Source organism: Suricata suricatta, chromosome 1 (genome assembly GCF_006229205.1).
Source record: "Suricata suricatta isolate VVHF042 chromosome 1, meerkat_22Aug2017_6uvM2_HiC, whole genome shotgun sequence".
Classification (NCBI taxonomy): Eukaryota; Metazoa; Chordata; class Mammalia; order Carnivora; family Herpestidae; genus Suricata; species Suricata suricatta.
This window is the reverse complement of record NC_043700.1, coordinates 51,027,975-51,053,391: the sequence shown is the minus strand read 5'-3', so window position 1 is coordinate 51,053,391 and position 25,417 is coordinate 51,027,975. Positions and strand designations below refer to the sequence as shown.

At 34.6% G+C, this 25,417-nt stretch overlaps 1 protein-coding gene across 2 annotated transcripts in view; it reads right to left on the bottom strand.

Annotated features, from left to right (window-relative positions):
* GLRA3 (glycine receptor alpha 3) overlaps nt 1-25,417 on the bottom strand; it is a 178,151-nt gene that overhangs the window by 102,982 nt on the left and 49,752 nt on the right. For both annotated transcript variants that reach the window (XM_029948110.1, XM_029948188.1), the window contains exon 3: nt 24,369-24,436. In XM_029948110.1, coding sequence (XP_029803970.1) covers nt 24,369-24,436 — 68 coding nt within the window. The remainder of the gene's footprint in view (nt 1-24,368; nt 24,437-25,417) is intronic.

Here is a 25,417-nt window from a genome sequence, read left to right as displayed (position 1 = left end):
CTTGTGCTGTACTTGATTGTTAAGCCATTTCCACACCTATCCCTTTAAAATGAGTGATTTATTCTTCATCTCTGTCACCTTACCATTTTTAGAATGTTGTATAAATCATACAGTATTTAACTTTTGGAGTCTGGCTCTTTTACTTAAGTTACTATATGATTTATTCCTTTCAGTTTATTCCTTTCAATTGCCAAGTAGAATTCTATTGTATGAACAAACCCCAGTGTTTATTTGCCCACTGATCCAGTATTTTGGGATTATAGAATATTCTTCTGTACACATTTGTGTATAGGTTTTTAAGTGAACACAAGTTCTTGTTTCTCTTAAATCCTACCTAGGAGTAGGATTGCTGGTTCATATACTAAGTGCATGTTTACATCAGAAGAAAATAACAAAATGTTTTCTAGATTGGCTATACAACTTCCACTTTCACCAACAATATATGAGATTTTCAGTTGCTCCTGTATCCTTACCAGAGCTTGATATGCTTAGACTTTTTTAAAATTGAATTTTAGCTTTTTTAATATATATGTAGTAATAACTCATTGTGGTTTTGATTTGAATTTTGCTAATGACTAATGACATTGAGCAGCTTTTTGTGCACATATTTGCAATTTATATATATATATATATATATATATATATATATATATACTTAGTGAAGTGTCTGTATAAATCATTTGTCCATAAAAATTTTTTCTTACTGTTTCAAGATTCTTTATATACTCTCTATATATATCTGTCCTTTGACAGATATGAGATTTGAGATTTGCAGATATTTTCCCCCCATGGCATATAGGTTTTCTTCTCCTATTAATAGCATGTTTCATAGAAATTCTTAATTATGATAAAGTTCATTTTATCAACTTATTTTATAGTTTGTGCTTTTATTTTATATCTAAGAACTCTTTGCCTAACCTAAGGGTATTAAAAGTTTTTCTTATGAATGTTTTAAAATTCTAGGATTCTTTCGAATGTTTTCAAATTTTGGGTTTGAGGGGCACCTGGGTGGCTCAGTCAGTTGAGTGTCTGACTTCAGCTCAGGTCATGATCTCACAGGTTGTGGGTTCAAGCCCTGCATCAGGCTCTATGCTGACAGCTCAGAGCCAGGAGCCTGTTTCTGATTCTGTGTGTCCCTCTCTCTCTGCCCCTCTCCTGCTCATGATCTGTCTCTCTCCCTCTCTCTCAAAAAGAAATAGATGTTAAAAAAAGTTAGGTTTGATATTTAGGATTAGGATCCATTGTGGGTTAATTTTTGTATAATGTATGAATATGTATTGGAAATAATTTGTTCATTTTGTATGGTTGATAAATTGCTCCAAAATCGTTTGTTGAAAACACCATATTTTCTTACTAAACTGCCTGTACAAATTTTTCAAAACTCACTTGATCATGTATGTGTGTATTTCTAGACTCTATTCTCTGCCATTGATTGATGAGTTTAGCCTTCACTAATACCTGATTGTCTTGACTAATTTCACTTTATAGTAAGTTTTAGCATTGGGTGATGAAAGTTCTCTAACTTGGCCAATTCTTTTCATAATTATTCCTGCAATTTAAATTTATTTTCCTTTCTTTATTGATTTGAGAGTTAGCTTATCTACACCTGAAAAATTGCTTCTCATACTTTAATTGAAATTTCATTAAAACCATAGATCAATTTTAAGAGAAATGAGATTTAAGTCATGTGTTGAATTTTCCAATTTATAAACAATGCACCTCTATTTCTCTTTGATTTCTTTTATCAGCATTTAATAGTTTTCAGCCCATAGATCCAGCATATGTTTCATTAGATGCACATAATTATTTCATTTATTTGAAAAATTTATTATTGTATTAAAATGGGATAAAATGAGTATGCTTATGATTTCACAGTTTCTTAATTTGGGGGAATAATTGAATAAATTATAAATACCAACAATATATTTGACAAGTTGTGTTGTGAAATTATTTCTGAATTATAGGCATTAAATCAATATAAGTTCTGCATCTGAGTATATCTGGGCTGTTTCAATTCAAAGAAATTACAGTTGGGGATTTCTTTCATTTAGCAGAGTTTTTTCTCACTTTACCAATTACTGTAGAGAGCAAATATTTTATCAATGAAAAATGTTATGTTCTATTATGAGTCATTTGAAGACTTCAATACTTCTTAATTTAGTAATCACAAAATTCAATTTTGAAGAAGATTTCAGTTAACTTTATGAAAAAAGAATCTTAAAACTAAAAGTGACAAAACCATATAGGAACAAGAACTCACTTTCTAGAAAAACATCAGTTATGTAATATTAGAAACATACACATCTAAGCAACTAAGAAATATGACTATTTGTCAAGACAGTTATTCTGCCTCTGTTATATTTAATAGATAAATTACATAAAATTTTTGATTTTTTTGTTTGAATATGTACACACACATAGATATGGATGGACATTATATTATTGTTTTGTAATGAATTTTATTAGTTGAAATAGATTTAAACAAATATTATGCAAATTTTCAATATAGTAAAACTAATTTGTTAGGAAATAAATAATTGTCAAAAATGAAACTATATCTTAATTTTTTCTTTCAGCTCAAGTTTTTCCTATTTGGAGGAGAAACTATATGGTCACCTTAGCCTGAAACGTAGTCAGAAGCTCATTATATTATAATGAACCTTATAAAGCCAGCAGCCCAAAACCTAAATACCCATAGGATCTATTGTAATTTATAGGTACATATAGCCTCTGTTCTGAATGTAAAAGTAATACAAATAACTGCATTCAGGGTTCAAATAGTAAATCAATTATCTTTTGCAGTGTAGCAAACCACCCAAAAGTTACTGCCATAAAAGAGCAACTCTATTTGCTCACAATTCTGGGTATCTACAGAATGGGCTAAGATCAGCTGAGGTGGGGGAGAGTTCCTCTGTTGGGTCTTGCCTGTGATCACTAAAGTGACTCTAGTCATTTGGTTGCTTGATTAGGGTGGAATGATTTCAGATGCCCCAATCATATGCCTAACATTTACTTGTTGATTGTTGGCTTCGTCCCCTAGGTTCTGCATCGCGTGGGTTTTGATTGTCTACTGGACTAGCAAAGTCTTTACATGACGGTCTTGGGGTTCCAAAGTGGTAGAAACAGAAGCCACAATGCCTCTCAGGGTTTAGGCTCAGCAAATTGTATAGCATCACTTTTACCACACCATCTTTGATTAAAGCAAGTAACAAAACAAGCTCAGGTTCAAAGAGAGGGAAGTTAAAAAGTCATATTTCAAAGAGGTGTGCCAAGAAGTATGGGAGGAGATCCTTGCAAAATAATTTACCATCAGGCAGTGGATGTAAAAGGTCAGAAGCTGGCTCGTGTGGAAAGGTGGCCTGTATTTTTTCCAATACACATGTCTCCTAGAGATATTACTGCTTTAAGTCATAGCATTTTCTCAGTACTGAAATAATTTTTAAATATTCTTAAAGAAAAATTATAAATTAGTCACACATCTTTTAGAAAATGATTACGACAATTTTTTTTCCTTCTGACTAGACATTCTTCTCATGAGGAGAAGGATCACATAAAGTATTTTAAGAATAGAGACTTCTTGTTTGCACTTATATCCTCAAAAATCACAAATAATTTACTATTAAGTAATATGTAGGGGAAAAAAACCAAAAAGAGCATAAATGAGGGTATTCTGTGTTTGAATCAGGTGAGTATTACTTTAAAACTAGAAGAATGGTATCATGTTATGGTGCATACTAGGAATAAGAGACCTAAAGATGCATAAAATAAGAGGTTATTCAATCATCTCTGAGTTCACTCGGCTTTGAATCCAAATAAATAATACTGTCCTTTTCTCAATGAATAGCATAATTGGCATTAGCTAGAAATTCCTTAGCATAGTTTTCTGTAAGAGTAAGTTTTTTTAAAAATATGACAAAACGTAACTCAAAAATTGTGTTTTTAAAAGAGAGAACCAGTAAGAAAATATCTTCAAGTCTTAGGAAATGTTCTTTGGTAGGAAGACAAAAGGCCCAAAATTGAATCAATGGTTCAATATTCGCAGGCATATTAATCAGGAGCATATCTAAATCATCTGGGGCTAAGAGAGTCTATTGTCCAATGTTTTAAATATGAGCTATTTAAAAGCTATGAGAAATATGATTTGAAGAGTAAGAGCCCCAAATCTTGCTTCAAGTATTGAATTGGTCAGAATGAATCAAGTTTTATAACATATTCCACAATAGCTATGGTACTGAAAATTGTCAGGGACAAATAATTTATCCCTTGTAAGTAATGAGATATAGAAGCCTCAGAAAAGAAAGGGGATTACAAAACCATATTGCATTCTGAATATAATAGCCAATAGGCTTTTATAGGGCAAGATACTGCTAAACTCATACAGAAATTCAAAAAGGTAAAATAATCTCCCTCTTTTGTTTGGAATATTTGCTTTTTCTTTTCTGCTTGAGAGTAAAAAGAAGGTAGACAGAAATTCAGAGTTGCAGTGTTAAGTCATTTGCAATTGTAAAGTCTCAATGATCACAGCAGACAAATGGCAGCTCTTAGAGCCTGTCTCCGGGCATTTTATCACTTTTCCCCAGAAAGACAAAAATTACTAGAAGAGAATTTCTATGAATATATCTTCCTTTTTTTTTTAAAGAAAACCCAGTTTTTATCCTAAGGAGCAGAATTGAGGGTGGAGGATGATGCCTTGTGGGGGGAAAGATGCCAGATTATTGAAGTCCCATTCTGCTGGCTATTCTGTTTTGCTTTACCCTTCCCATTTCACAGCAACAAGAAAGAACAACCTATTTCACTGTATGAAGCTCCATATATGCTGTTCACCTAGAAGCGTTGCTGTGGGAAATCCAGAAATAAAGTATTTCCTCCATTCTAACTTTAGATTTACAGAAAAGTTGTACAAATAGTACAGATTGCTTCTGTACAACTTTCACCCACCCACCTAATGTCATATCGTAGATAACAATAGCATAGTTTTTGCAACCAGAAAATTAACATTGATAGAATGCTATCCACCTGTCTACAGACTGTGAATTTAGTGAAATATCTCTCTAATATCCTTTTCTCACGTTTCTTGGCCAGGATCCAATCCAAAATCTCACATAGCATTTAGCTGACTACATTCTCTTCCAATCTGTGACAATCCCCCAGCCTTTTTTTTTTTTTTTGCCTTTCATGTCCTTGATGCTTTTTAAGCCAGTTATTTTGTAGAATGCCCCTAATTTGAGTTTCTCTGATGTTTTCTCACAATTAGATTGGTATTACTCATTTTTAACAAGATGATTACAGAAAGGATACTTTTCCCTCCTCGTTGCAACATAACAGTGGCATTTGATGTTGACATATCTCATTATTGGTGATGTTAGGTTTGATTATATCATTACGGTAGTATCTGCCAGGTTTAGTCACAGTAAAGTCACAGTGAAGTTTAATTGTTACTGTTTGCCTTATATTTTGGGTCTCCCAACCCAAATCCTGGCTGATTTTTTATTTATTTGTTTCCGGTGAAACAGGTCAAACCCATGCAAAATCATTCTCATAGATGCCTAGGGCATTAAAAAAACATTTCATCATATCTGAATTTAGATGTTACATAAGATAGATGTTTGCATGGAAATCAGTGTTTCTCTAATTTCAAGTCAAAAATTGTTGTGAAACAATGGTGCGTCATAAAAGTGACAGCACCTTAGAATGACATGCAAACTCATAGAAAGAATGAAAACTTAAATTTGAAGAACTTAGGTCCATATGGGTTACATTCAGAATTATATTTTATATAATTATAACCAAACTATATATACCAGGGCCCCTCTGTGATTGTCTTCTATTATTAGTCATCAAATTCTCTGGTTTTTCTCAATGTGGCTTGTTCTTTGAAGAGAAAATATAAATTGTATGTATTTAAGGTGTACAACATGATGATCCAATATACACATACATAGAGTTGAGCCAATTAACATCTCTCCTCACACAGTTACTTTTTTGCATGTGTGATGAGAGGACCTAAAATCTACTCTCTTAGCATATATCCAAAGTTCAATACAGATTATTAACTATAGTCATCATGCTGTACATGAGATCTTTAGACTTATTCATCCTGTATAACCAACTTTGTGTCTATTCACCAATATCTTCGAATGTCTTGAAAATGCCTACCCCTGTTAACCACCATCTTACTCCCTGCTTCAATGAATTCAACTTTTTCTTTTTAGATTGTCTTTCTATGTCTGCCTTATTTCACCTAAAGTTAGCAGTCTTTTTTAAGAATAATTTTAATATTAATTCATTTTTTAAGAGACAGAGCATGAGAGGGAGGGGAAGAGAAGTAGGGAGACACAGCATCCATAGCAGGCTCCAGGCTCTAAGCTGTCAGCACAGACCCTGATGTGTAGCTCGAATTCATGAGACATAAGATCATGACTTTTGCCAAAGTCAGACACTTAACTGACTGAGCCACCCAGGTGCCCCTCATTATATAAATTTTTAAATGTTTTTTCTGGAATTACTCAGGATGACTCAAAAACTTTGTACTTTTTATTTCAACAGGTTCTTTTATACACCAACATATTATGCTCACCACTCTGTATTACAATCATGTTTACCTCTTCTATCCCCTCCTCAATTCGTGGGGGGAAATGACAAATGAGACAATAATTACACATTACTAGAAACTTAATGGAATCAAAGTGAATTGAATCCACCCCAATATTACTGAAAATACTTTTTTCAGTAATTTCAAGATCTAACTATATATATACTCAATACTTGTTTTTGTTCAGTTTGGTTTTGTTCCCAAACCAAAAATTCCAACTATGGTATTGTTTTAATTCCTTTACAGTCTTTTTAAAAATATAGTTTATTGTCAAGTTGGTTTCCATATAACACCCAGTGCTCACTCCAACAAGTGCCTGCCTTCATGCCCATCACCTCTTTTCCCCTCTCCCCCACCCCCATTTACCCTGTTTGTTCTCAGTATATGAATTAAAGCTAACAGTCCTGATGTGGTTTACACTTCACCAGTTAGATGCCCATCACAACATTGACACAATCTTGTTTGTTCTAAGTTTCTGGAGTTATGGTAGCATTGAGTTTTTCTGCGGCAGAGTCAGGAGTTCCAATTTCCTGTCACTGGTTTCAGGCTTGCTGAAGGAATAAATACAGAATATTCAGTAAATAGTGAAGATCCAGTACTTCATGGCGGCCCAGTGGCTGTGATGGTTTCTTGACTCCTACATTTCAGCAGTGTTTTATCCTGCAACCTCCTGTTTTCCCATTTTCCCAAATCAGGCAGGGGGTGGCTTTGCGGACAAGCCAAATCTGTAGTATAATTCTTCTTCTTCAGCTTTACAGTAATTTTATGCACATCTAATTCCCAGTGTTAAGTTGTTTTTTTCTTTCTTTTTTTTTTATGAGGTGGCTTCTGTTACAGTCACTGAACACCAACTGGATTAGTATTTGTCACCAGGGGTGAGTTGCCAGAATGGGAACTATGGACTGTTCAGTTGGCCTTTTTGTATTTGAAGGCAATGTATATTTCATTTCCTATAAGGAATGTAAGGAGGGGACACTAGTGGTACCTGGAAAGCAGTGATAAAATTAACTGAAAATTTTACTCATGACCATCCAAAATGAAATGTATGATTTTCATACACTTGGTAGCAGGCCAAACACTAAAGGCCAAAGCAAAATATGCCATAAGTTAAGAAATGAGAAGTGGGTGATTCACTTCTAATTGGGAGTTTAGAGGGAAAAAAATATTCAGTTCAGAAATTTAAATTCTTAGGTGACAGTTGACTGGAGAACCAGGGATTTTTTTTATGATTTTCTTCAAAGAGTATCTTATCTTTTATACCTTTATGGGTAGAGGTTCTATGGCTGAAAATAAGTTATAGAGGTTGAATCTGCAGTTAACTGAAGCAGAGATCATATTCTATTCACTCTTTTGCAGGGTGTCACAGATGAATGTTAGGACCTTGAATGGAAAGAGTGAAACGTAAACTGCTAGAATGGTTAAAATTAGGAGGGTTTGGAAAACTCCAAGTATCCTGAGCAACAAAACTCCATTGCCCCCTATGTTTGCAGAAGAAACTCCTCCTCCCCAGGGTGCTGAGGGGCATGCCTATTCTCATTGTATTCAACTCTAGCAACCATCATTGTCCCACACCTGTACCAAGCATTAGATCCCCCCAAAGCAGCCAGGGAGCCAAGGACAGTCAATCTCAGGAAGAGAAGTTTTACACCCCAAGGAATTGCCAGGTATTTCTAATGTATATGTTCATAAGCATTTCCATGGGGTAATAGATTCTGAGAGCACCAGACAATGGAGTGTTGAAATGAAATTTTAGAAACTGGTTAAATTTATTGATATGGATGTATCTACAGAAACTCTGGATTCAGTATGTTAGAGAGCTCAAAGTGGTTCCAATTGTTTGCTCATTTGGTTAATGGTAACCTGGAAACAGCAGTGAACTGTGCTGATAAAGTTGATATACTATACGTTTGTTAGTCAATTAAAGAAGATATCCAAAGACTTAGGGAATAAGGGCATATAAATGATTTTAAATAGGTGCCTAATTCATTCATTCCCCACAACTATGTAATCTGAGGAGGGCACGTTAATCAGCGCTTTGAAACATACATTGGTGAGTGAAGGAACAGCATTTTAAAACAGCACATTTGTCCTCTTAAGCTAGACATATTGTCACTGAACTGTGCCTCTAGATTTCAACAGTAAATGATAGTTGTCAGAATGACAGATATCACTTATCATTACTTACTTAACCCAGGGGCAGAGTAGACATGATTACATAACAGGAGTAGAATTGGAATGGGTATTCAGAACATGTGAATCAGATTGTAGATGGTTGATTCATAGGCCTCGAACATATAGGCGGTTCATGAAGGAAGATTCTACTTGTTCTGAACAATCAAAGGAACCCTAGTGTTGACAAACAGGATTTACTTGAGATATCAAGTCAGATGCAAAACTTCGTTTAATTAGAAAACATGAGGGAGCTCACAGATTCAAACTCCTTTAGAGAAGAACATCACAAACGCATGTCATGATTCTTCCTACAGGGACCGGCAGCAGTTAATTCTGGCCATATGCTGAGGACCACAAACTATGAAGAACAATGTTTCTGAAACCACGGGCCACCATTCTGAGTTAATTTCAGTTCCTAGACATACAAAATACTACTATTGTCAACTGGTCGGAGTGGCAGGTTATGAGAGAGCCAGATAATAATGAAATTTTGATGAGAATTTACCTCACATTGGTTCCAATAGTTCTGCGAAGACATTCTCTTCTATTTTCTCATTTCCTAAGTGAATGGCTGGGTATATATAAAGTCATCAACTACAGAATTCTCATGCAATATCTTTGGCCTGTGGAGTAAGAATTATGAAGGTGGGAAGACCACCATGGAATTCTCTAAAGCCCTTTTCTTGCCAATATAATTAGTGAAGAACTAGTATTGGATTCCTGGAGGAGCCAAAGAAATTAATGACTCCTTTCAAGATGTGTATGATGGTGGGGTATGATTCCTTTAACTTCCCTACTTAACTTTCCTTTTTGGCCTATTCAGAAGACACTTGAATCTTGGGGAATGCCTATAGATCTTCTTAACTTTATTTAGCTGATTACTTCCATTATAGCTGTTGTTTCCATATGTATAATCTCTATTTTGGAGCAAACAAATAAAGTCATTGGCACCTGGTTTCTGACTGATATGTTAAGAACATTTCTTCTAAATTCTTAAGTAAAAAACATCAGAAACATTGACTTTTATCTCATAGAAATATCTTTGCTGTTTGCAAAAATGGAATAGATCCAACTCTGCATCCCAGTTGCCATAATTAAGTTCATGAGACCACTGATAATTCAGCATTATAAGACATCTTATTGGTCTACAATATTGAAGATATCATGCTGCTAGAATAGGTGAGTAGAAATAACAGATAGCATTATAAAAGCCAGAGTATAGGAGATAAACTCCAAGAATCTTCAACAATGTTTCAGGGCATTAAGGAACTAGAGCATGTCTTGATATCTCTTTAAACATACAGGGAAAGTTGCTTCCCTCCCATCAAGAAAGATGAACAATACTGACTAGACTTCTTTGAATTATGGCAGCAACATACACTAGTTTTGAGTATGATGTCTTTTTTTTTTTGACCCATTGATCAAGTAACCATGAAACTGATAGTTTTGGATAACAATCAACTTAGAGCTGCCTCTACCAACCCTTCTAACATTTTTGTAAGTATTTTAATCTTTGGATAGTATCTATTTATGTACAACACAACTAGAGTGTGTTTTGTTTTTATGCAATTCAATCCTGAAAAACTGTAGAGAGAAAGAGATTTGAAATTAACATCAGAGGTTGAGATGTTTGAATTTGTTCATCCTTTAGAGCTGATTTCATGTTTTGACCAAGTCCCAGGTATATCGGTGGAGGTGGATATTGGTGGAGGTGGATGATTGAACTAAAAAGAAAAAGATGTTTATTATAGGTGAGGAAGTTATGGGGATGAAGGTGCTGGATGTTGCAACCACTTCAAATTTAGGCAGATGGAGAAGACTCTGGATCAGCTGAGCAAGTCATAGATGAATGAGTACAGTAACCACAACACTGGCATATGATGAATCAAAGCAGGTGAAGAATGTGGAGAGTCAAAGATCATAGCTTCAAAGCAAGATTGAAGAAGTATCTGGAAGTGGAATGAAGAAGGGGAGAAGACTTCCTGATCTGAAGTTCATCGGTTATGGGAGACCTTTTCAAGGATTGCAAAAGTAGTAGAGAGAATCCTCCTTCAGTGATACCAAGACATGGAGATACTCTTCCTCCAAAAGGGTATCTGTGGGAGTGGATTCGGGTAGGAGCAGGTAGGAGTGGGAGAAGTTAAGTTTGTCAACTAAAAAACAGAGATTCCAAAGAGGACAGTGGACAAATTAAGGAGGGAGAGAGGAAGTGCGAGAAGGGTCATGGGTGAAGAAGGCAAGCCCCAGAACAATTTACTTCAAGTGCCGTCCATGAAAATACATGGAATGTGAAACATGGCATCAACAATTAGCAACACGCTTTTGAAAAGATTACCACAAGACACATCCTAGTTAATGGGGTGGGGAAGAAGAGAACCGTGGAGACCTGGTATCTGGGTTCTGGGCACCTCTTTGTTGGAAGCTTAACTAATGGTGGGGAAGGGGGGTTGACCTTCAAGTTCTTGGGAAATTTTTCGAGCAGTTCTTAAAAATATCTTATGAAAAACTTTCCTTTCACAGATCTAAGTCCCAGTTTTTTCTTCTATTTTTGAGTAAATTATACCTTTATAAAACTTTCTTCTAGCTTAGCCATGACAGTAATGTCATATATACTATGGGTATCTCACAAAGATCTGTTGTCACTGGAATAGGCTTGAGGAATGAACTACACTGGGAATGTAGTGAGATCAATTATATTGAATAGTGAAAGATAGGATACAACATTGGTTATACAAATGAAAGCAAAACATTAACATCATTACAGAAGTAGAAAAAGAGGGGGCACCTCAGGGGTTCAGTCAGTTAAGTGTCCAACTTTGGCTCAGGTCCCAATCTCACAATTTGTGAGCTCAAGTCCCACATTAGGCTCTGTGCTGACAGCTCAAAGCCTAGAGCCTCCTTTGGATTCTGTGTCTACCTCTCTTTCTGCCCATCCACTGCTCACACTCTGTCTCTCTCTCAAAAGTAAATAAACATTTAAAAAAAATTTAGAGTCACCTGGGTGGCTCAGTTAGGTGTCCAACTTCAGCTTAGGTCACGATCTCACAGTTTGTGGGTTCAAGCCCCTCATCAGGCTCTGTGCTGACAGTTCAGACCCTGGAGCCTGCTCCAGATTCTGTTTCTCCCTGTCTCTGCCCTCCTCCACTTATACACTCTCTTTGTCAAAAATAAACATCAATTGTTTTTTATTTTTAAAAACAAGAAAAGAAAAGGAAGCAAATATGGCTTGTGTGTCAGACATAGAAAATAAATCTGAAAAAATAAAAATAAATTTAAAAAACAACAAAAAAGAAAGGAATCTGAAACAAACCTGAAAGTAAATATAATTAGTCTAGGGGTGTGTATGTGTGTGTGTGTGTGTGTGTGTGTGTGTGTGTGTGTGTGGTTGTATGTGTGTATGTGTGCATGTGTGTGGTGTGTGTGTGTGCAGGCACACATATAAAGTTTGAAAAATAACATCTAAAACAAAAGAAGTTAACACATTAATGAGAGAGAGAGAGATTATTGTTTGGCCTCCAGTCCATATGCTTTACTAGTTTTATAAATAGCCAGAGGCATAACAATGTATTGCTGTATTGCTACCCACTCAGAATGCATAGTGCTTTTGTCCCACTTTCTCCTGCTGTTCCATATGCTACCAAGCAATGAGGGGAAAAATATTAGCTTTGGGCAAGTGTACTCATGAGTACACCTATAAATATAAGTACACTTTGGAGTATACATTCTTAACAATGACAATATTCTTCCCAAGGGAGTAGAAAGTGGTTCTTGGTAAATGAAAACAAATTACATCTTTTACATGTTTAGTCAGAGATATGCATAGAGTATATAAACAGATACATGGGAAATCTGAAGTGCTAAAATTTCATAGAGAGGGCAATTAAGGAAAATGATGTCAAAAGCTCATTTGAAAGGCATAATGGGGGAAAATGGTGGAGAAGCATTGCCTACAGAAAACTAAAGAATAAGAGTGAAGCTGAGCTTATTCATTTCTTTTTGGATCTGCTGTCAAAGTTTGATTAATCATATTTAATTTTATAGCACATTGGTGAGGAATGGCAATTATCTTTATGGCAAGTTAAAATATGATAGAGTGAAATATACTTAAAATCAGAATTTTTAACCATTTTAGTGGCTGTTTCTTAGTATGTATATACAACATGCATATAATACAGGATATATTAAAATTAAATGATCATCAAAACACTGAGTGAGTAGAAGCCACAGGAAGACCTGACACAGATTTTAAAAAATGGCTTCAGAAAAGAGAAAATCAGTGCAAAAACAACCTAAAGCAAACAAAATGACTTCCACCAAAGAAGGGGGTTACATTTCATCCCATTAGCTCAGAGAGAGATCAGCTGTTCTCTTACTACCTCCAGCGGAGAGTTATGCACCAGACCAGAGGTTTCCTGGAAGTCTGTAAGTAAAACATCACTGCCTAACACTGTTAAGGGATGGAGGCAAGTTCAAGTGGGAGAGAGGGAGGTAAGAATTCAGATAAGGAAAAATAGAGAGAAATTCTTAGGTAATTCAAAAAAATTGTAGCAAGAAGAATCCAGTAGGTCTGGAAGACTTAATGGAGAGGAAAACACTCCCAAATTTTCCCTGAGAGGAAAAATAAGACTTCGATATCATCTACAGATAAATTGAATGGGTATCACCGATGAAGGTTGCCTAGGACTCATCTGTGAATATTTGCAGTTTATCTACTCAATGTTGATATATGTTATAAGCTCGTTTGTGTTTATTAAACCTCTTAATAGAACTTTATGAAAGGATTATTTGCCTTAGCCAGTCTCTATAGAGTGTTGGCAATATTCCAAGAAACCACTAAGGAGAATTTTTAAAAGATGATGCAGATCATAGTAATACCTTTGTGCTCATAATAAATCTATATATCTTCATAGATATTGAGTTATTGAGTCTTCCTAATGGATTGAGAACAAAACTATTTTCCTTATATTTTTAAAAACCAAATCCTGAAGTACTAAAACTCACTTGTTACACACACACACACACACACACACACACACACACACACACAGCATTTTTAGGTAGAAATTTTCCATTTTCTAACTGACTCCTGAAACAACATGAACTGCTTAACTATTTGCCTGCATTTGTTACTATTTGACAGGGCACTTGTGGCCCAGCCCCAAGTCCCTGTCATCTGGCTCATTTGAGGCCATGTGAAGCACAGTTGGCTTGTTCGTAGATAGGCTGTTAGCTTCATCACGGCAATGGAAACGTGTAGTCTAACTGGCCTAGAGAGTGTCAGCGATGACTTTAACTCATTCATCTGTCAGAGATTCATCATCACAGCTGAAGAGTTATTTGCAATTTAAATTGATTGCCAAGTACTGAACATTAACTGACATGCTAAATTCATGACTAAGTAACAAATTATGACTAGTGCCAATCATCTTAGAGAACACAATTCCCTATCTTGCTGCCCATTTTATCTTTATAGAAGTTGAAATGACATTTTGGAGTGCATTCTTTTAGAAAATCAAATTCTCCTAGAAAAAGGTGCATGATAATAAATACCTTGAAGATGAATACCATTGCTATGAATTGTTCACAAGAATAAGATCATTTCTATGCCATGTTAGGTAGCCAACAAGTGCTTAATTGATCTGGTAGCAGTGAATTCTATACATCTTCCTCTAGAGAGGACCACATGCAGATAATAGTAACTTTCCATTATAAATTAGCTTTAGTAGGCAGAGAGGAGAGTTAAGTGACACTACATCTCCTTCATTTTGTCTTAATCCAAATATTTCAAGTGTATAAACAAACTACAATTAAGCTTTCAGCCTGTTTAGCCAGAGTAACAGGAAATTCTACAAAAATATGTGGTCCAATAAAAGAGAGAAATTGCAGAAGTATGTGCTTGACAACTCCCTTCTCCACTTGAAGCTTTCTTTCTGTTATGAGTTTCTGTTTTGCACTTTTTCCCCAGAGAGTTGGAAATACACTTTTAAACATCATGTTTATTTCAACAGCATCACAGCACAATTAAGCAATTGTATCCTTAGTGAAATTCTTGGTTAGAAACTTCACCTATGCGAATGGGATAAACAAACAGCCTCTTTTTGAGACACAGTGGCTATAAGGATGGTCATGTGGATGATTATATCAGGCAGAGATTTATTCATCTTTCTGATGGGGTCACCAGAATGTGTAACCTTCATGCATACGTATCTTTCTGCACCCTTTCCCATAAATATACTCAATTTCTGATGCATGCTTCTAAATGATATTCAGAACACATTCATGCTGCCACTCACTGGCTACTCATGCTTGAAATTAAAAATCTTTCAGACCAATGCCATTGCTATATTTGGTTAGGCTTTACCCATTACTCAAAGTAAGAAAAATAAGATGGTGAGGATAAGATGTTAACAGACATAATCTTAATGTTAAATGGATAGCAGGACGTGTTCAGGCTTTCCTAAAAGGAAATGGAGTACAGTCCATCTAGTGCTGTGCTACATTAACATTATTAGATCTAGAAACATGAAAACATGAATCATACAGGAATAGTCATTAACACTATATGAAACTCATTAAGTGAACCCTTACAAGAACTTAAGTCATTGACCATAGATACTAAGGACCAATGACTCGGTTTTGGAAAAGTTTATAAAAAGACAGAAAAAAATGGACTTTCTTTCAAATTACACACATTTCCTTCCAATTGTCATAAAAAGTTACTGTGATACCTAGTTGATACCTGAAATAATAACATCTTAATAGTTTAGATTTTTAAACATTATTCCTTGATTGCCATAAGCACTACAAAATAGGAGTTCTGATTTCTTGTCATAGAGAAGTCTCCATACAAAATTTTAATGTTTTAATGAACTTACCTCTAACAATACAGTTGAAAAAGCAAACACTTTTTGCGGAAAGATAAAATTACAAAAAAAATTTTTAATAAAAAAGACATGTTCATTTGAGCAATGTTAGCAAACAGTAACTTGATTATACAATTAGTTACTTAGCTCCTATTTAAGAGACCATAGCACCAATTTAAAATTGTGATCAGGCTGCACACAGCTGGCTCAGTCAGCTGAGTGTCTGACTTTGGCTCAGGTCATGAACTCATGGTTTGTAACTTCGAGCCCACCTCGGGCTCACTGCTCTCAGCACAGAGCCCTCTACAGATCCTCTGTCCCACAGTCTGTGTCCCTCCCGCACTTGCACTCTTTCAAAAAAAAAATTAAACATTAAAAACACTTTTAAACAGTGACCAGGACTCAGAACTGTAAAACTAGACCATAAGCAAGACAAGTAATAAACAGTTACACACTGTGACAAGGATACAGTGGTGAAGTTTTCTTTTTAAAAAAGATACTTTTTGTTGACTAGAATACATGTATACATATATTCAATAATATTTAATTAAGATCTACTTTGTGCTAAGAATTATCCTAGTTGTTAATGATATAATAATGAATATTGCAGAGTGTACTGTTGCTCTATGGAGCCTATAATCAAAAAATTCTTGGGGCGCCTGGGTGGCTCAGTTGGTTAAGTGACCGACGTTAGTTCAGGTCATGATCTCACAGTTCATGGGTTTGAACCGTGCATCAGGCTCTGACAGCTCAGAACCTAAAGCCTGCTTCAGATTCTGTGTCTCGCTCTTTGCCCTTCCCCCACTCATGCTCTGTGTCTTCTCCTTCAAAAATAAATAAACATTAATTTTTTTTAATTCTAAATAAATGTCTATGGATTTAAACAAAATATTAAAAAGATAAAGAGCATTTAAAACAAAATCGAATAAGGGGTGTCTGGGTGGTTCTGTCTGTTAAGCATCAGACTTTGGCTCAAGTCATGATTTCACAGTTCATGGGTTCAAGCCCCATGTCAGGCTCTGTGCTGACAGGTTAGAGCCTGGAGCCTGCTTCGGATTCTGTGTCCCCCTCTCTTTCTGTCCCTTGTGCACTCACACTCTATATCTCTGTTTCTCAAAAATGAATAAATGTTAAAAAAAATTTTAAGTTTAAAAAACCTAAATTGAATAAAATAATAGGATGTCAATGAAGTCTATTTGTCAAATCAGTACATGGAGTGAAATGCCACCCTTAAAGCCAAATAAAGTAGTGTAAGAAAAACTTATCATAGTCTGTGAATGAATTGCCTTATGTAAGTCATTGAGTTACTTGCTGTGAAGAAATCTAAAATGGATTGATATGAAATTGCAGCTTATTTGGGATTCTTATGGATCTCCAATAATTTATTTACCAGAGACAATTCCTAAATATAAGGAATGTGTGGCACAGAAATATAAAGAGGTAGAAACTCTGATGGAGATAATGAGTACAGAATATTTAGTGTTATAGATTTTACAGAAAGAACAAATGGAGAGATAAAAATTACTATTATTTTTAAAAGATTGACATTAATCATAATAATGATCAGAAAGCAGGAAAAATTCCTAGCAGACAAAAGTAAATCCATATGTAAACTAATTCAGAAAAAAAGGAGCTAAAACAAACTTATTAATAAAAGGAATGAAAGTGAAGACATTAAACATATATCTCAGATGAAATTATATTGTATTATAAATAAGTTTATGTCAATAATTTGAATTTTTAAGGAAATGGACAAAATTACTTTAAAAACTTTTACAGAATGTAGAAAAAGTAAATAGTCCTCTATTTGTTCAAGAATAGAATACGTAAATTTAATCTTTCCGCAAGTAAAATGACCAACATGGATGGCATTACTAGTAAATTTTACCAAATACTTATTGAAGAAATAATGACAGTTTTACACAAACTATTTTACAGAGTAGAGGAAAAAATAATATTTCCTAACTTTTTTGAAACTAGCATAAAACTGATACCACATACTGCTCTTGGCAATATAAGAAAACAAAATACAGTTCAATACCCAAAATGAACACAGCATAAAAAATCCCAAACCAAATACAATAAATTAAACCAGCAATACATAAAAAGACTAATCAATTTTGATCATATGGGAGTTATTCCACAACCACAAAGATTTTCTACTTGAAGATCAATATATATTTGATTAACTTGAATATAATCCATAATACAAACAGAATGAAGGAGAAAAATCAATTATTTCAATGAATGCTGATAGCATTCAATAAAATTGAATGCCTATTCATGATTAAAAAAAAAAAACCTCAGTATATAAGTAAGGAAGAAAACTTCCTCAGTCTGATAAAGAACATTTAAGAGAAATCTGCAGTTAATACCATTTTTAACTGCAAAATATTGCATGATTTCTCACTGATATCAGAAAGAAGACAAAGGTGATCATTCTTCATCCATTTTATTTATAATTGTACAGGACTTGTGAATCAGTTCAATTTGCACAAGACACCAGAATGGCAAAAATAAATGAATGAATAACATTCAAGTAAAATGCATAACTACACTATTAATAAAGGAGGAACATAACAATGGCAATTATATCCAAAGTGGGTAAATATTAGTTGTGGGTGACATAAAACAATAGAAAATCTCATAAAATTAATTGCAGGTATTTAAGACAGAATGGCCACTTTGGAAAACACTATAGTAATATTTGAGCCAAGTAATTTCACTTCTGAGTATATAAATTTGGGCCCAATGCTTCCACTCCTGGTGCATACCCCATGGAATATTCTGCCTATGCATGTTAGAAGATAATGTGCAACAATGTTCAATGCAGAGTTTTTGTAGTTGTAAAAACATTAAAGCAATGAAAATGTCCAGCCAATGTAGAATGAATAAATACACAATATAGGATACTCCTTGAAATAAAAATGAATGAAGCAGTCTAAGGCTTTTCTCAAAAAGCATGAGTTTGAACAACAACAACAAAAAAAACCCAAATTCTATGTGGATACTACATTATGGTCATTTTGTTCACATTTTCATACATGTAGAATGGAACTTTATGCCTTCATATCAAATTCAGAAACAAAGGCTCTTTCGGAAAAGTAGGGAAGTGTTTGGGGGAAGAGTACCTGGTCAGCTTTGATTTGTTTTTAATGTTTAATTTCTTAAGATGATAGGAAAATGAACTTTGCATAGGTAATACCTTTATTTGATAAAAAAAAAATACACTTAGAAAGAATGTGTAGGATTTTCCATTGGGAATCTGTAAATGGAGGGGCCCCTGGGTGGCTCATTGGTGAAGTGGACAACTCGATCTCAGCTCAGGTCTGTCACACTGAGAGTGGAGTCTACTTTAAATAAATAAAATAAATAAATAAATAAGAATCTATAAATGGATACTATAAATTTTTTATGCCACACTGCCTTAGACGTCTTTGGAAATTCTAATGATCTGATGATTCTATGTAGCATCAACATATGTTTGATTATTGTTGCAACTAAAATATGAATCCATCATTTCTGTGAAAAATTGGGAAAATGCGCAGTTTGACAGTTCTGTGAGATAACTGCAGACCCTCAGATATTCTCACCCAATGCCACCATATGCCTCTGTATACAAACACTTGAAAAACTCTTATACCAAAATATCTAACGTTTTTTGTTCTTATTTTGTAAAATAATTCATTCTATCAGCACTAGTGAAAAGTAATGGTTCAATGAGTAAATATTGACTCAAGGCACACCCCGCGCAGCTCTCTAACTCTCTGAGAACATATGTGTAACAAGATGGAGAGCCATCTGTTTTTCTGAAGACAGGTTAAGCCAATATATTCAGTTTGAGCCACTGCTATATATACATACCCAATTTACTACATCTATCTATGATGTTTTTTCTTAAGCCCAACTTACAAATGCTTTGAACCAGGCATATAAGCTTTATCCAGAACTCATCACAGGTTTGCAAGAGTTTATGTTTTACTTAGGATTCAGATTAATGTGGAGATCTTAAGCTTCCCCTAGCAGAAGCAATAAAAAACAATCATGAGCAACTTTTGTCACCCCGAGTTTAGAAGGCAGGAGAGGCGCACCCCCCCTTACCAAGGCCATGTTACAAAAGGGGAAAAAGAATGACTCTAATATGGGAAACCAACTTTATCTTTAATTTAAATTTCTTAAGAACTGTGGTTTCCAAGAGTTGTTAAATCACTGCTTAAGAAGAATGTGAACTTGGACTCTTGTAGGCTCAACACACCCTAAGAGAATCTCATTATATATGACACAGGACCCAAATGGGAGTGAAGTAAGGAAGTTTCAAATTTTCACAATATCTATAAAAAAAAGTTGATGACTATATGCCAAGAATAATAATATTGTACTCAAGTGAGAATAGTTGGAACTACATTAAGTTGATTAGACAAATCCACATTGGGGAAGGAGGAGTTTCAAAGTTCAAAATAACTTTGAGCTTATGTTCTTGGAAAAATGCACATAAGTATCCAGAAAACAAATTTGGTACAAGAAGAAGATGCAAAACAAGTTAAAATTTTAAATTAACTTAATTTTTAAAAAATGGGTAACTATGTAGAATTTCTACTAGAACTATTTTCTCTAGAATCAACTAATTACCTCAGATGGTACTAAAGATTATTTTTTTTTTCTTATTTTTTTTGGGTGGACTTAATCATTGATATCACTTTATTTTTTTCCATAATATTTTATTGTCAAATTGTTTTCCATATAACACCCAGTGCTCTTCCCCTTAAGTGCCCTCCACCATCACCACCACCTCTTAATTTTAATTGGGGAGAGGTAAAATTGGGAGAAACTAGACCAGCAGAGGGAGCTTAATATGCTTGATCATCATTGAAGACAGTTAAGGTCTTTGTTAAAGATACACAGATTGGGAGAATCATTTAGTTTTATTTTAGATATGAGATCTCAGATGCAAAGATATTTGTTAATGATTCCAGTCATCTGAAATTTCATCTTCTCAATTTTATTTTTATTTAATTTTTAACGTTTATTCATTTTTGAGAGACAGAGAGACGGACTGCAAGTGGGGGAGGGGCAGAGAGAGAGAGGGAGACACACAATTCAAAGCAGGCTCCAGGCTCTGAGCTGTCAGCACAGAGCCTGACACAGGCCTTGACCTCACAAACCATGAGATCATGACCTGAGCAGAGTGGGATGCTTAACTGACTGAGCCACCCAGGTGACCCCCATCTTCTCAATTTTAATACATCATCTTAGTTGAATTAGTCTATTTGTATTATAAAAAGTATAAGTATACTATAGCAGTATAAGGAATGTAAATATTTTAAAAATACATAACTTCTATAAGAATAAATTAATTTAAACAATATTACAGTAAATAAAATAATGGGACCAAGTTTAGTTTGCAGAGCTGTGATAGTAGAAAATATGAATAAAACACAGCTTAATTAAGTGGTAGGAAAATATTTTACGAATCTTAAGATATTAAATATAATAAGTTTAATTTTCTTCATTCTTATGTATATGAACACCATGTTGAGCTCTTCCATCTGATACCATTAAAAATTTTACAAATAGTGAATCTAATTATATGAGTAGAAATAATATCACCTTTTTAAACGTTTAGAAGACTAAAAAGAAGGATGTCAAAGTGGACATAGTAAATTTTATAATACTTAATCTCTGAGGTGCTTGATTAATTTTCTTAATGCTGCTTGTGACCCTGAAGAGGAAAGGGATAGATGCTAAAAATGATTTCAAAAAATACATTATCATGGGGCCCCTGAGTGACTGTATTTGAGCATCCAGTGTCAGCTCAGGTCCTGATCTCACGGTTTGCAGATTTGAGCCCCAGGTCAGACTCTGTGCTGACAGCTCAGAGCTTGGAGCCTGCTTCAGACTCTGTGTTTCCCTCTCTCTCTACTCCTCTCCTGCTCACACTTTGTCTCTCTGTCTCTCTCTCAAAAATAAACATTAATAAATTTTAAAGATACATTATGATGGAATATGTGGGAATATAAGGGATTTCTATGTTACTGAAGGGAAATAAACTGAGTCAGAGTCACTGTGGGAGTGTATTTATAATATTCTGCAAGCTTTTTATGTAATGTTATTTTATAAAGGAAGTCTAAAATTATTAAAGATGAGAAATTTAGCTGGTGTCGTCACCCTGTAGATTATGTGCTATAGCCATTTACGGCAGACTGATGAATTATGCTATAAAAAGCAAAGACCTTCAGGAACCTGACAATCTTTCAAGTTTAATGAGAAGGAAATCTGGCCATGTCTTCTTTTTTCCAAGTTTCTTCCTCCATCCCACAAAGACAAGTAAGGCTGTAAATCTCTCTAACTATTGCTGCTGAAAGTATTTTGTGGGAACAATCTTGCAAAAGAGACAGTATAAACATATTTTTAGGCTTTCGAGATTGTACAGTATGTATAGCAGCTATTAAAATGAAAAAGTTGCCAGGGCTAGAAATACAATTTGGAAAGTCTAAGCAGAAAAGAGCCAGTAGAGATTCCTTCATCTTTAAATATGATTTGGACTAAGAATGTACTGTAGAGGAAAAAAATTTTCACCCCAAAATGTGTTTCTTTGGCATATGGGTTATTTTAGGTTGATTATTTTTATAAAACAGAAGACTCTTGGAAAGCCTGGGTGGCTCAGCCAGTAAAGCACCCAGCAGTTGATCTCAGCTCAGGTCACCATCCCACACTTCATGGGATCGACCACCCATCAGGCTCTGCTCTGTGCTGACAGTATGGAGCCTGCTTGGGATTCTCTCTCCCTCACTCTGTCCCTCCTCTCCACTCTGAAATAAATTTAAAAAAATAGTTTAAAAAACCCAGAGAACTCAAGAAGTTTTTTTGTTGTTGCTGGTTTTGTTTTGTTTTGTTTTGTTTTTGTTTTTTGCTAACTGCCTAAAAGAATTGAAACAGAGGACCTGTTCCAGGAGCTAGCACTATAGATAACTATAGTTATAATATGAACTAGGTCTGGTAGGTAGGTAGGTAGGAACCTAGCAAGGCCCATTGGATTAGAGTCCTCTCAACGTCTCATTGTTTCTGAGTGGCCCAGCAAACACTTGTTGACCAAACATCTACTCTTTTTCACCTTGCTGTGAATTGCTGTCCTTCCCTTTGAAGTCCCAGACTCCTACCACCTTCTCCTTAGTTCTGGATGAAATATATATCTCATTTTGCCTGGCTATCTTTGAAGCCCCTCATGTTTATGGAAATTCCTCATACGTATTGTATTAAATTTGATTTTCTCCTGTTAATTGTCTCATGTTGATTTAATTCTTAAACCAGTCAAAAGAATCTTGAAGAATAGATGTAAATTTTTCCCCCCAGTAGTACAAATGGAGGATATAAATCAGGACAAGATATTCAATGCGAATGCAGAATATGTCAAAGCCTAAAACAGGATCATAGTCATTTTAGAGTCAGAAATGCACCAGAACCACATCGTGCTTATGCAAGCAAATCATACTCATTTTCTCTGTATTTACACACACACACATATTGATGTTAATTTATATACTGTGGTGAAGATAAGTCTATATAATGCCCAAATAAGTGAGTCAAGGTCCTCTTTACTGATTCTTTTATTGTAATTATATTACATTGAACTTGATAAAACCACAGAGATGCCACTAAATGACTAAATACTGCACACATCATGGCGGGGGTGGGGTGGAAGATGCCTAAGTAAAGTCTCTTCCTATTGAGAGAGATACTCTCCACACACATACCCCTATATCCACCCATAGTAACTTGTATACTAGATTATTTTTTCTTAGAAATTTTGCTATCAAGTCACTCTGAGATACATAAAGTGTTCTCTACTTACGTAAAAATGGTTTTAGAAGCTAATAAATCTTTAAGTATTTTACATCCTATTTTAGCTAAAATCAACTTTGAAAATTAATGCAAATTATACTTGCTAAATTTGGGAATGGATTATAATTCTAGGTGATTTAAGAACCACCATACATAGTTTCAATTAGAAAAAAAAAAGTTGCCTGCTAGACAATTTTACAGATACTGAGTGGCTCAGAGGTCTCTCTCTGAATTTTATTTTAGCTGACGTGCACAATAAAAGCTTCAGTGTAAGGTAGAGATACAACATGATTTTTAGAGAAAGTTATAAAATTCAAATCAGAATGAATTTGTTCTGTAATGATAATTGTTTTGGCTTTAATAACTTCATTATATAAAATGTTCTCAAATACATAGTAATGAAGTCTCTGTTCAAAGAGTTTCAATAAATTAAGACATATACCACAATTCACAAAGCATTTATAATGTTTGAACAAATGCAATATTCATTTGGAAAAGTAACCAAATAAAAGACTTAAAATAATATTATAAACACATTTGAAGTACACAGAATAATTGAACATGAAGTTATTTACTCCTATGTTCATGTCTGGTTAATAAAGAGCATTGACAAGAAGTGATTTATGTGGAAAAATTTTAGTTTTAATTTGTGATTTAATATTTAATTACCAAAATAGGAAATATTATTCTTGTTTTTATTTATATTTTCTTTAACATACATTCTCTAAATGAAAGGTTATTGCCTGCAGTTGATTGCAGTTTAATCATACCATTAATTTTATTTTTTAAATCTCATTATATTAATTTTGGCTTTAAATTACATAACACTAACTGAAAGTGTGCCATTAACATAATTACAAAATACTCCAGTGTGAAACTTGTTACAAAGTAAACATGCCTACCATGGTCGTCTCCGCAATAGAGCCAAAGCTGTTTATGAATATGTTGCATGTGACATTAACAGGAGGACCTGAAAAAGAGATTAAAACATAAAGACTATTTAGATACTTATCTAAAATATTTTTAAATAATTACATGTTTTTCTTTATCAGTTTTTTTAAAGGAAGATATATATTTTATATTTGGATACACACAGATGCTTAAAATTGAAGGCAATCACTCTGTGAAATCTGAATTGAAAATCACAAATTCCGTCTTCTCTGAACCTTGAATCCGGCCATTCTATAAATCATTAATCTCATTTGGTCTCAGGTTCCATGATCTATAAACCTCTAATGGCTTGGTAAATGTCTGATTTGGTAAGTCCAACATTGGAGCTCCTTCAGGCTGTTTTTATTGATTTTTTTCCCTCCATGTATGGGCCCTATTTTTGTTTCTTTTCATGTTACATATTTTTTTGCAGTTGGTAAAAAATTGGATACATTAGATAATACAATGTGGCAACTCTGGAAACCAGACCTCCCACTTGCGACCCAGAGTTGGTTGTTGCTGGTGTTTCTTATTGTTGTTCGTTGTTTAGTGACTTCCCTGGACTAAGAAAGTCTGTGTTTTCCCATACTGAGCAGTCACTGAGGATTCTGCTCATGAGCTTAGAAGTCAGCTAGTGATTGGTCAGAAATTTCTTTAATGCCTTCAACCATAAGTCTTCCCCCCTTTGCCAGAGGTCTTCAAGTTTGTTTGGGGGCATGCCTTTAAAGTTCATTCCTTTACTTTCACATCATTGCCTGCACAAGGTTTGAGGTTAGCCAGAGGTGAGAGGTTGAGACTTCCTAAGTCTTTCCTGGGCATGCACGCAGCCTTACACGTATGTGTACCCTCTAGATCTACAAGAGGGCACAAGAACTTTTCAAAGCCTCTATGAGCATCCCATTCCTCAGATCTTCTGTTAAATTTTTTCTTTAGGCTTTTGTTTGCCCAACTGGTATCACAGCGTTAAGCAGGTGCCAATGTTAAACAGTTTCTTGTGATCATTTTCTTTCTTTCTTTCTTT